We start from the raw sequence: 13119 nt of genomic DNA, 5'->3' as shown, positions 1-13119 counted from the left end.
GTGGTGTCCTGTGGCCCCCTGCTTTCCGAATGAGTCTGCTGTGCTTGGTGACTAGCACGGGGTGTGAGGAGTTGTAACTGGCTGTGGTTCTCGTGGAGATATTTGGTCAGGGACTAGCACTTTCGCTTTTGGTGTAAATAGTGACAGCTGTGAATTTTAAACTCAATCAAAAATGACTCAGTGACTAAATCCATTTTTCTAAGGAGCTCCAAGAGTTGCCGATATACAGTCAACGAAGGATCAAGTATTTAGTGTAAAGTGAATAGGCAGAGCCAGATATTTGTCTCCTGGAGTACTTGGTCCTATGTGGGCAGAGAATGCCACTTGTGGTCAGGGAAATTTCATAATATTGTCTTCATCCATTCATTTCTCCCCTGAGTGTTCACGGAGTCCTTCCTTGCTGCAGGAAGAGCTCGCTTAGGCACAGGCAGGCACTCTTCCCGGGTGTCCTGGCACTAAGGTGCCACCAGCTTGTGTCTGGGAAGAGCCCACTCCTGAGAGGTGTGCTGCAGCTGACGAGGCCCCGTGTAGTCGGATGGGAGAGGAGCCAACCGCTCAGACGCAAAAACCAAGCTGCACTAATTCAAGAAGGAAGAAAAGGTTTCATAACCAAACAATATGAGAACAAGTGAGAAGACTTGGGGGTTTCAACCTCCAGCCAGCACAGGCCACGGCTGCCAAGCAGCCAGCGGCACCCAGGCCACATTTTCATCCGGGTGGGAGAGTGTTTGGAGGAAGCTGGGGAGGCTCGACATGCAAGTCCCTTTCCGTCCGCAATGTTGCCGGCTCTGTGAGTCCAAATTAGAACCAGATCTGAGCAATCGGAGGCTGGGGTGAGGGGCACCTGGGTTGTGAGGGCCACCCCTGGAGACCTGGACAAAGAGGAAACCCAGAAGGAGCGGCTGGACAGTCATAGGAAGTGTTTCTGAATGAACCAGCTGTTTCTGAATCAGCTTGGTCCACAGAGGAAAGGGGCTGCCCCAGAAGGCCTGTCCCCAGAGTGCCAAGCACTAGAAGGGGTAGCAGGGGACATCCTTGAGGATTTGCTCCTGGGAGTGAATCTTTGAGTCTGTGATTGGGAAGAACAGGCTGAGACAAGACTGGCCTCAGGACCAGGCCTTCTGGTGTGCCCCATGGCTCTAGAGCCCGGAAGGATGGCAGGCCTCCCAGAATCTGGCACAAGGGCAGTTTTGGGGAAGTGGGCTGGTTCTCCATGCCCTTCCTTAGATCAACACACCAGCCAAAACTGGTTCTCTTCTTCCTGCCAGAGGGCGCTCTGAGGCCTGGAGTGCGGAACGCAGCTCCCGCTCCCTCTGCTGGGCTTGGCAGCTGATGGTTCAGCAGCAGGCAGGAGAGTTGAGTGTGCAGTGTGTGTGCAAGACACAGAGCCTCTACCTCTGGGTAAACAGGCCACTGCTCTGTTGGTGCTTGTCAATGACAGTTTTCTGACCAGCATTTGTTCACTGTTAGGCAGCATATGTCTGTTGGGAGTTAAGCAAGTAAAGGTTCCAAGAGCTGAAAGCATCTCCTGCAGAGACCTACTCTGTGTGCCTTGTAGATCAACACAGTCCCTTTCATGGCCTCTTCACCAGATGCCCCTTATCTCCCAGCGTGGAGGGAGGGCCAAAATCCCTTCACCTTTCCATATGCCTGGCTCATATGAAGTGAGCATTCATGGCACGTGGCTCAGTTCTAGGCTGGCCCAGAAGTTAAGGTCCTGGCTTCCAAGAGCTCCCTCAGTTGGCCATGGAGATGAAGGGATGGAGCTGCAGCAGTGCTGGCTCTTCAGCCTGTACAAGAGTCAGGGCTGGGAGGAGTTCTACAGCTCAGTGTGGATGGGGCCACAGTGGCCAGGGCAGAGCCTCCTCTAGGGTCATCTCTCAGCAAGCTGGCAGTTTCCAAGCACAGTCCTAGGCTGCCACGACCGGAGTGGTCTTTAGCCTACAAGAATGCAAGATCCACTCACTTCTTTTCGACAACATTTATGGAGCGTGCATTTGTGCCAGGAACAGTTTGAGGCTCTGGGCAGACAGGGGTGCCTCAGATACGTTCACCGGAGTTTACACACTAGTGGAGAGACTCTTACTGGATGATACCAGTACGCCATGGTGAGAAAGTGATGCTGTAGGGCCAGAGACGCAGAACATCTGCTCCTGAGTGGTCCAGAGTGTAGTCAGGGAGAGAACAGGCCAGAAAGCTCATTTCTGAACTGAGTCTAGAAGAATGAGTACCAATGGCCAGGTAAAGACTCTTTTTCTGATAATGGTAGGCTAGGCAGTTTGGACCCATTCCCCCACCTGGAGACTAAACTACTGAGCTGATTTTACTCACAAGACTTCTGACACTAAATGTGTGGGGGTTTTCCACACCAAGCAATTCTCCAGTTCTCTGTGGACACCAGCTGGTTGTCCTACGGTTCAATTCGATTCTGACACTAACTGCCCGGAGTTAACTTCAAACTCCACAGGCTTAAGAGCACAGTCCCACAAAACTGCCCTCGCTTCAGATGCCCCATGTCACCCACACTTCTGTCCAAGCTGGCCACAAAGTCAGACGGTTCCCATAACCCCCTCTCCCGTTCAGATTTCACAATTTACCAGAACAACTCACAGAACTCAGGAAAGCACTTTATTACCAGTTTATTATAAAGGAGTCAGCTCAGAAACAGCCAAATGGAAGAGATGTATAGGGCAAGACATGGGTTAGGGGGCTGTTCCAGACACACCACCCTCCCACACCTCGATGTGTTCACCAACCCGGAAGCTCTCCAAACCCCATCACTGAAGGGTTTTTATGGAGGTTTCATTACATAGGCATGAGGATTACATCATTGGCTACTGGTGATTAACTCACTCTCTCATCTCTCTCCCCTCCCTAGAGGCTAGGGGCTGGGGCTGAAAGGTCCAACCCTGTAGTCATGTCCTGGTCTTTCTAGTGACCAGCCCCCATCCTGATGCCCTCTAGGCACCCCCAGCCACCAATTATCTCATTAAACATGCAAAAGACACTCATCACTCTGGAGATTCCAAGGCTTTTAGAAGCTGTGGGCTAGGAACCAGCGACAAAAATCAAATATCTATTTCCCATTGTAGCACAAATATCTAGAAGAAAAAAATGTTACCTTCTTAATAACATTAGAGAGCAGTACAGTGAGGAATTACCAGACCACAACCTAGGGGAAGGTGAGAACCCAGAAGGAAGCCCAGCACTCAAAGTAGAGGCCATTTCCTGATCCGGAAGAAACGAAGCAGCATCAAAAGGTGAGGGAGGGGCCGGCCCGTGGTTAAGTTCACACGCTCCCTTCCCGGGCCCAGGGTTTCGCCGGTTCAGATCCTGGGTGCGGACCTAGCACCGCTCATCAGGCCATGCTGAGGCGACGTCCTACGTAGCACAGCCAGAAGGACCTACAACTAGAACACACAGCTATGTACTGGGGGGCTTTGGGGAGAAGAAGAAAAAAAAATTGGCAACAGATGTTAGCTGAGGGCCAATCTTAAAAAAAAAAGACATGGGACAGAGAAGGCAGCGGGTCTGCCCCAGGTAGGAGGTCTGATATCTCTACCAGAAATGCATTAAGCTGGGACCCTGGAGGACAATATCCTGACGGTAAGGGTGAGCCAGAAGTAGGCCAGCCCTCAAGTGGTCTTCCACGGATTGTACAACCAGCTGGTGGTCCAAGGAACCTCAAGTCTTGAACTTAGGCAAAGGTGGTTCAGAATTAAGAGTGCTCAGGTGGCTGATAGAAACAAAGGAAAATGCTCTCTGGAAGAAAGTATCTTCATCCTAGCTCTCAAGTTTTTCCTACAATTAATTTTGCACATACAAGACCAACCCAAAGTATAAGATAATCATGCACACAAAGAAGTTACTGTAAGTGACTAGTAGACTAGAAAATGACTCACAAAGACTTCAGCCAAAGTAATTATTAGATACAGACTCAAAAACTAAGTTAAAAAAAAATCTGGTAAAGCTTTGCACAGTGGCAGTATCGTAAACAATGAAGTTTATCCAAGGCGCCATTATTGCTAATTTAAAAAAATATGGTAAATAACTTTAGGGATCAGGAAGCTATAAAAAGTGACATAACAGATTTGAGAAACAACAAAATGGAATTTCTGAAACTTAAAAATACAATAGTTAAAAGTAATTACTCAGGGGGCTGGCCCCGTGGCCGAGTGGTTAAGTTCGCGCGCTCCGCTGCAGGCGGCCCAGTGTTTCGTTGGTTCCAATCCTGGGCGCGGACATGGCACTGCTCATCAGACCACGCTGAGGCAGCGTCCCACATGCCGCAACTAGAAGGACCCACAACGAAGAATATACAACTATGTACCAGGGGGCTTTGGGGAGAAAAAGGGAAAAAAATTAAAAAAAAAAAAAAGTAATTACTCAATGGACACATTTCACAGACTAGACACAAGTGAAGAGAAAATCAGTAAGCAGGAAGAAAGGGAAGAAGAAACTATTCAGAATTCACCAAAGTCAAAAAGATGAAAATAAAGAGAGTAAGAGACTGAGGTAAGAGACTTGGTTGGTGGAGAACATCTAATAGAGACAAAGAGAAAAAAGGAAGATTAGGGCAGCAGCACCATTAAAGAAACGTTGACTGAGAATTGTCAAGAACTGATGTAAGACACTAGTCCACTGTTAGGAAAAGAAGGCCCATGTCATGAGCTTGGAAAGCTATGGGATCCTCTGTTGACTTGGTGTTGAGCTGATCTGGTAGTTTCCCGCCTTCATACAAGAGAGCAAAGAATACACATTTAAGTTCGCAGAGCACACATGCTATACCTCTCGTGAAAACCTTGAAAATTAAAGGACAAAAAAAATCAAAACACCTTTTAAAACAGCAAATGGGCTGTGTTTGCTACTCCTTATTTAGGGATATGCCTGCATTCTGGCAGATCAAGCATCCATCTCTGAGGAACCAAATACTTAACCTTACCTAAGTAAGGCCTCAGGAAAACACCACTACCAGTTCTCGAGTGTTTCCTGTCCACCAAAATCTTCAGCTGAAATTCCATCCAAAAAAACAAGGCTGTATGTGTACCCACGGTGCCCATCTTCCCCGATACCAGCAGATCCCCCAGCACACAGGGTGCCTTTGCACCTATGGACAAAAGCTTCTCTTCCATTCTAGAGACTTTTCCCAAATACGTTCTTATCGCGTAAAATCTCCTGACAAGGAAATAAAAGGTTAATTTTTGTTCTTCAAGCAGATAATACTGATAATAGTTCTCATGTGTCGACATTGCATTCTGGTATGCAAATGACTGGCCAGGGAAACAAGTACTTTCCTAAATCCTGTCTCCCCCAGGAGGGAGTGGAGAGAGGGGCCACACTGGACTCCTGTGCTGGGGTCGGCGCGTTTCTCAGTCCTGTCTTCCATGGAGAAGCGCATGTGTTTAGTGTAACATTTACCCCAGCCTACCATCCATTACCCTCTGACCCTGCCCCCTTCTAGCTCTGCCTCTCTATGGTTCCTTTCTCTTTACAAAAATACTCAATCCTCCCCATCTTCACAGGCCCTCCCACAGCCTACCACCCCTTTTATAGCACTTGTCACCATATGTGCCCTGGCCACAATAGGACTTCCCTGTGGATTTGTCAAAAGGCTGAGTGAATGCTGGAAGGAATGAATGACTGGAAAGTAGCCCCAGAAAATTCCCTCCATAAATTCTAGTTCCCTCCTCCTTCCTAACAAATTCTTTCCATCCTTTTGCTTTCACCACTTCCTAGCTGTGGTGCCTTGGGCGAAGTGCTTTACCTCTGTGTGCCTCATTCTCTCCAAGGTAAAATGGGGATAACAGTCAGCTTTATTGCAAAGCAAACTCATCGGTTATGTTGGGAACAGTTATGGTGCACTTCAGTGGGATACTGTATGGAAAGCCCTTGGCACAGAGCCTGGGCAAAGAATACCTCAGTAATGGTTCGTCAGAGAGGAAAGTTTCTCTAAACTGCTGTCTACCTTGCTTCCACCCCTGTCTCATTTTCTGCCCCACATCCCTCACCCACAACTCTGTCTTCCTCTCATCTTGTCTTTCTCCATCCTTGTCTCCTTGAAGAACCCAGCCCTTCCCTCCTTCACAAAATCTCTGGATTCCTCCGAGCCACAGGCGCCTGCCTCTGTGGGGCCTCCGGCTCTGGCCTCGACCCCCTCCTCCTCCTCTTTAACCACGAGTTGCAGGAGGGCAGGACTGAGGTGCCCCCTGCCCAGCTCCCCCCATGCCCTGCCCAGTGCTGGCCAGTAAAAGGTGCTGGGGAAGCTAGATGGAGGGTAAAGGGATGGTCCCAGGGCTCTCGGCTTCCTCGGGGGTGGGCACTGTTGGAGCCTCAGGCCTCTCCAGCGCCTCTGCCCTTCCGCAGCCATCGAGCTGATCAAGGACCTGGTCAACTACGACGTGTGCCCGGCGCTGCTCAGAGGCCTCGTGGACCTGCTGATTCCGTCGGTCAGGGAGACCAGCAAACTGCAGCCCAAGATCCTCAACGGTAGAGACCCGCTAGGACTGAGGGCAAGGGGCACCTGGGCGGGAGCAGGGGGGTCTCCCGCCTCATGGCTGCCACTCCGCCAGACTCCTCGGTTCTCCAGCTCACCGCCCAGCTGCCCGTGTTCTTGCAGCAGGCCGCGGCCGCCAAGACCATCGGGTAAGCAGACGGGGGTGGGGAGGGGTGCAGTCCCCCAGCTTCAGCGCTGCCCGCGGGCCCCAGCGCAGCGGCCGGGCACGCGAGCCCCAAGGGGTGGCCGCAGTGCGAATCCCCTGCCCAGGGTCCTGGCGCGCAGCAACACGAGCCTCGCCCAGGAGATGCTGCACCTGCGCGTGGTGCACAGCCTGCTGAGCGCCATGGGCAACACGGACCACAGCAACAGCCAGCGGCAGGCCAGCCTCACGCTGCAGGTGAGCGCGGCGGCTCCGGCGGGGCGGGGCGGCGCGGCGCGGCCCGGGGCGGCCCTGCAGTCACGCCGGCCGCCCCCCACCCCACTCCGCAGTACTTCGTGCAGACGTTCCCGGTCGTGGAGCAGCACGTGCGCAAGTCCATGGGGGAGGAACTCTACCAGCTCTTCCTCGTAAGTGCCCCCATCCCGTCCCGCCACAAAGAGCAAAGGGCACGGACAGAATGGTGCCCTCTCCACACCGTCCCCACCCTGCTCAACACCACCCACACAGATGAGGCCTGGTGGCCAGCTGCAGGAGGGACTGCCTGGCGTGGCCTCCTCTCCTGGCACCTTTCCGTTCCTTTTGCTGCCCTTCTAGTCAAGCTAGGAGCCCAACCCCGGCCTGCAACCTCCCTCTGCCCGAGCCCACCCAAGCCTAGACTGCCTTGGCACCTCAGCCAGGTTCCCCTTGCTCCCATTCTCAGAGCAGCCCCGAGAACTTATACATGAAAATAGATAGCATTCAGGCGGACATCTTGGCTGCCAACAAAGTCAATGTCACCAGAGGTGAGTGGGGAGGGAGGGGACCCGGGGCAGAGAGGTGCAGCGGGCGCTCAGGCTCAGGCGCACCTCCCTGCCTCCAGAGTTACACCTCACTGAGGCCTGCAGCAGCATGAGCTTCTGCTTCAGCCCTGGTAATGAGGATCAGAACGAAGATACGGAAGGAAAGGAGTAACAGAGCCTCTGAGGCAGTCCAGGAAGCCAGGGCTGTGTGGCAGGAAGCGTGGCTGAAGGAGCCTGGTGCCCCTAGGCCCTAGGTGGGAGGCTGGGGGTGAGGCCCACCAGTGAGGGAATGGGAGAGCCGCTGGCTGGGAAGAGCTCAATAAACAGTCTTGCTGTCTCTCTGTTCTCTGTGTCGGAGGCGGGGAGGGAGATGGAATGAAAGCCGGGATCCTGGGTTGGGGTGCCTCTGCTCACCAAGGAAAAGGGCTGCTCCTGAGGGACCAACATCCAGAAGGTTCACAGGCACAGCCTGCTGGCCCCTCACTCTCTCCTTCAGGACACACACCCACCTGGTTTGTCTCCTGCCTCTCTGGTTGTTTCTCCTCATTCTCTTTTGCTGATTCCTCCTCTTCAACCCAGCTTCTTTCGAGTTGGAGTGAGGCAAGACTCTGACCTCGAGCCTCTATCTCCTTTTACACCCTAGTGATCTCATCCAGGCTCAAGCTTTAAATACTGCTTCTGTGCACTGACTCCCACACGTCTGTTTCCAGCTAAACACTTCCACCTCATTGTGCCCAAAACTGAACTCGCGATCCTGCGCCACCTTCCGCAACTTACTAACGGCAACTCATCCTTCCTGCCGCTCAGAACAAAGAGTGGAGTTCTTGTCTCTGTTTAACATCTGTATCCATCTGTCTGTTGACTCTACCTTCCAGATGTATCCAGAATCCAGTTCCAACTCACTCCCTCCATTGCTAAGGCCCTGGTCTTAGCCATCTAATGCTTCGCCACCCAGTACCATCATCTGTCCTCTAGATGACTCTGCTTTCTGCCCTATTCTCTTTTCAATACAGCAGCCAGAATGGTCTTTTTAAACTTTAGACTCTATTGCTCTGTTCAAAACCTTGTAGGGCTGTCCATTTCACTGAAAGTAAAGCTCACACCCTTGGCCATAGGGTCTCCCACCACCTCTGAACTCTCTCCTTTCTGCAGTCGCCCTGGCTGTGTGGGTGTTTCCTGAAACTGACAAACAAGCTCTTGCCTTAGGGCTTTTGTCCTGACTTTTCTGTTGAACAGTGAGAGGTTCTGTTCTTAGAACCTCTCTCCCCAGATAACTAGCTGCCTGGCTAATTCACTCACCTCCCTTCAGATCTTTACGCAAAACTGAGGTTCTCAATGAGGGCTACTCGTTTTTAAGCTGCAACCCACATTACCACTCCTACATTCGGGCCCCCAATCACCCTTACGCTGCTATTTTTTCCATAGCACTTATTTAGTTATTGTTCCAGCTCCACCAGGGCAGGGATATCTGTTACTGATAATCGCAAACACTGAGCACAATGCCTGGCGTGCATGACTGACTGACTGAGGTGTGTGAGGGAGTTGTCCCTCCAAAGCAGAGGCAGTGAAGTCAGGTGGAAGTAACTCCCCAGGCTGCCACAAGAGGGCACCGCAGGCCCTGATGTTGTTAGTCTAAGCTCCGCCCCCGCCCCCAGCCTTCCCCAAACTGATGTCGACCCTCAGCTTTCCTCTATTTGCGTCGAGGGAAGAGAGAGAAGTTAACAAAACATAGTCGTGTTTTCCATAAAGCTAAATGGATTTCCTGTTTCAAAGAAAAGTCCTGTCATTTGGGGTCAAGTCATTCTTACTGTTTTTAGTCTTGAAATGGCCTTTCTTTTGTAGAATGATGGTAAAAAGCAGTACACCAGAAATTTTTTGGAAATTTTAATAATTGGAAAATCAAAACATCTAGAAACCACTGGTCTAAGGCGATCATAGTTTAAGAAAAACAATGGGGCCAGCCCGGTGGCACAGCAGTCAAGTGTGCACGTTCCACTTGGGCGGCCTGGGGTTTGCCGGTTCAGATCCTGGGTGCAGACATGGCACCGCTTGGCAAAAGCCATGCTGGGGCAGGCGTCCCACGTATAAAGTAGAGGAAGATGGGCACGATTTTAGCTCAGGGCCAGGCTTCCTCAGCAAAAAAGAGGAGGACTGGCAGTAGTTAGCTCAGAGCTAATCTTCCTCAAAAAAAATAAAGGGAACTTTTTAAAATGAAATTTTCGGTATAATGCAAGTATCTAAAGCATATATTACATGGAATTTATCAATATATATTTCTTTTCCTCCAACTTTTTATTTTCAAAAGTTCAAAACTACAAAAAAGTTGAAAGAATAATAAAAGGAATAACTGTATACCTAGACTCTTTGACACACTTGCTTTCTCTCTGTGTGTTTACTGAACTGTTTGAAAGATTCAGATATCATGACATTTCACCACTAAATACTTCACATTATGTTTCTACTATGAATAAGAACATTCTCCTACATAATTACAATATCATTATTGTGGTGGTCAGAGTCATGGCCTCCAAATACGTCCCCACCCTACCCCTGGAGACTGTGACTCTTCCCTCACCTGGTAAAAGTGATTTTGCAGGTGTGATGAAGTTAAGGGTCTTGAGATGGAGAGATTATCCTGGATTATGCAGAGGATTATTGAGGTAAATCACAAGGGTCCTTATTAGAGGGAGGCGGGGGACCCAGAGTTACCACTGGAAGATGGCATGACAGAAGCAAGAGGGTTGGAGTGACGCAAGGAAGAGCTCACCAGCCAAGGAATGCAGGCAGCTTCTCAAAGCCAAAAAAAGCAAGGAAACATTCTCTCCTGCAGCATCTAGAAAGAATGCAGCCCCACCAACACCTCGATTTTAGACTTCTGACCTCCAGAACTGTAAGAGAATCATTTGTTGTCATTAAATTTATGATTGTTACAGCAGCAAGAAAACTAATACGATTATGAAGTCAATAATACCATCTAAAATAGAGTACATGTTAAAATTTCCACAATTATCTGAAAAACTTACCTTCCGTTTTCTTCCTCCCCTTTTTTGTTTTTTGTTTAGGATCCAGTTAGAGTTTGTATATTGCATTTGATCGTCATGTAGTACAAGTTTATTTTTAAAGTTCAAATTTATAACAATTGCTGTCTTGAGCCACATAAAAATTTGAAATCACAAATAAACCTGAAAATTTTCTATTTTTAGCAAATGATTCAGTTCTAGTTTTAAGGCTAAATTACTTCATCGGGAAAAAATATATTTATAAATGTGTCATACTAAAAGCAACCAGGGGCCACCCCATGGCCGAGTGGTTAAGCTTGCCTGCTCCGCTTTGGGGTCTGGGGTTTCACCGGTTTCAAATCCTGGGCGCGGACATGGCACCGCTCATCAAGCCATGCTGAGGCAGCATCTCACATGCCACAACTAGAAGGAGCCACAACAAAAAATACACAACAGTGTACCGAGGGGACTTTGGGGAGAAAAAGGAAAAATAAAATCTTAAAAAAAAAAATTAATTTAAAAAAAAGCAACCAATTATAGTTTAGTTTTTAAAAAGTTTTTGTAAAAATAGCAACTGACAGATGGGTGGTGTGGTTCTGTGACCAGAACCGAACCCCCAACCACGGAAGCGGTGAGCACAGAACTTTACCTACTAAGCCATCAGAGCTGGCTCCGCAGGTACTGCCTTGAAAAATGTTTGTGGACAGATAGGCGCAAGCTTGGACTTTTTAAAGTTAAAGAACTTTTTATTCAAGGCCTCGGCAAAAACAGGTAACCACATATTTCATAGATTGCAAACATCTCTTGGGCGACTGCTCTGTGCCAGGCCCGGTGCCAGGCACAGGAAGCAGCTCAGGTTAATGCTTGGTGGCCTCTAAGGTGTGAACGTAAGTAATCCGAAGCCCTAGGAATGAAGTGTATCTGCCATCTCTGTGAATGGACTTGCGCTTCTTATAACTGTGGTTGCTGGGAGAAGGGGGCGGTTGGCGCCCCGCCCGGAGCTGGCCCCTTCCCGCTGCTGCCCCTTTCTCCATCAGGAGGCCGCATCACCTCTCCCACCAGAACCTACCGTTCCGCGAGAACAAGCTGCAATCCAAAGGATGCTTGAGACATGAGTATTTTTCTAGACAACCTACTAGGTAGGGATGTAACGACCACCCTGAGCGACCTTCACACTAAGGGAACCGTTGGAGCTGTAGAGAGACCCATGCGCCCTTCGTCCATTTACGCAGGCGACGCATGGGCTTTGTTCCTGGCGCTGGGTCAGCTTCCGACGCCAGACGGGCGAACGGACAGTTACAGCCTTTTCTCTGAAGTGCACACGTGGGTCATGGTGGCCAGTGCTGCGGCAGAAATGAATGACGAAACCCGCAGGGAAGAAAACGGGTCCCAGAGGAGCAGGACAACACAAGAAGAACACGGCAGCTGCACAGAACACGGACGCACCGAGAAAAAAACCGAAAACACTCCATGTGAAACCCGTTACCGCGTGAATTCTTTTGAAAACACCGTCACTAACACGGAAAAAAAAGGATTAAAAACACCACCAGCGACGGAAGTAAACACCGGTGAGAAAACTCACAAATACCACACAGTTCTATTTTTAGTACAGCTTTATAAGCCTTGCAAGTGCAAGGCCTCAAAAAATTGGGTAAAAACTCAGAATTGTTCCTCTCCACGGAAATCTTTAGTAAAAGGCGAAAGATTTATACGATCTGAAGAGAAACTAGAGTATGCGTGACATCTGTCACGCTCAGTCCTCGGGTAACTGTAACTCCTAGAGCAGCAATGGTAATTATTTACCCAAAAGAGCCAGTGGTTTCTGCCTCTAAATCAGACAATTCTGTTGAAAGCAGAGTCTTTTTAGGGGGGAAAAAAGTCAAAAGGAAACGAAGAATCCAGCCTTTTTAAAGTAGGAAATAGCCTTGTGCAATGCATTGTGGGTATGTAAATAAGGCTGAGTCGCCAACCTCCGTTTCCGGAAATACCTTAAATTGTTCACCGGTTTTCCTGCTACCGCTAGGCCTGGGGCCACCACCAGGGGGCAGAGCAGAAATCAGATTGGCAGGAATATAGCTGCTTGGTCCAACCAGAAAGTCTGACTGTTTTATAATTGGCACTCCAAGTTTACAATTTCTCTAGAATTAAAAAAAAAATTAAATTTAAATTTAAATTCAAAAAGAGGCTTGAAAATAATTGTCTTCGTTCCTTCATTCAACAAAACTTATTGAATGCTGTGTCAATAAGTTCCAGACAGAGAGGCACCATAACAATGTAAGCCAAGTGGTCAAAGGGCAAATGGCTGGGCGGCGGGGACCAGATTTTGACGGGCCTTCCATGCCAAGCTAAGAGCTTGACTTTGCCTTGAGGGCAATGGGCAGCCAGTGGAAAGCTTTAAAGGAGAATAATATGATCAGAATAGTGTTTTGAAGCAGCATCAGTGTTATGAGTTATGATCCATTCTGGTCAACGTATGGAGACTATATGGCCAGCAAGAAGTTTGGGAGACAATTTGGGACACTGAGCAGTAAAGCCAGAGAGAAATAAATGATGGCCTGGACAGAGAATGGCCTAGAATTACCCAAGGAAAGAGTGGAAAGTGAGGAGAGAAACCTGGCTAGGAGAGTTCCCTAGAGAACAGGGGCCTAACAGAGAGGTGCAGCAGAAGGAACACTGAAATTCGGA

The 13119-nt window shown here is 49.2% G+C and overlaps 1 protein-coding gene and 1 non-coding gene across 12 annotated transcripts in view; one reads left to right on the top strand and one right to left on the bottom strand.

Annotated features, from left to right (window-relative positions):
- Positions 1 to 9422, top strand: part of ARMH1 (armadillo like helical domain containing 1) — a 49644-nt gene extending 40222 nt beyond the window's left edge. For 5 of the 11 annotated variants that reach the window (XR_006888586.1, XR_006888585.1, XR_006888591.1 and 2 more), the window contains 3 exons: positions 6364 to 6893; positions 6986 to 7438; positions 7516 to 9422. Coding sequence is in view for 4 of the 11 variants with exons in the window: in XM_046660813.1 (XP_046516769.1) it covers positions 6364 to 6893; positions 6986 to 7381 (926 nt within the window). In the remaining 7 variants the exon portion in view is untranslated. Of the gene's footprint in view, positions 1 to 6363; positions 6894 to 6985 lie in introns of all 11 variants that reach the window. The other 6 variants (XR_006888589.1, XM_046660816.1, XM_046660815.1 and 3 more) reach the window with 6 other exon arrangements.
- Positions 9423 to 12053: 2631 nt separating this feature from the next.
- LOC124240506 (U5 spliceosomal RNA) lies at positions 12054 to 12169 on the bottom strand. Its single transcript, XR_006888897.1, has one exon. It is a non-coding gene; the product is annotated as a U5 spliceosomal RNA (small nuclear RNA).
- Between the last annotated feature and the right edge of the window lie 950 nt (positions 12170 to 13119).

This window comes from Equus quagga, chromosome 5 (genome assembly GCF_021613505.1).
Source record: "Equus quagga isolate Etosha38 chromosome 5, UCLA_HA_Equagga_1.0, whole genome shotgun sequence".
NCBI classification, from domain to species: Eukaryota; Metazoa; Chordata; class Mammalia; order Perissodactyla; family Equidae; genus Equus; species Equus quagga.
Note: the sequence above shows the minus strand (reverse complement) of the source record. Positions and strands in the feature narration are given on the sequence as shown.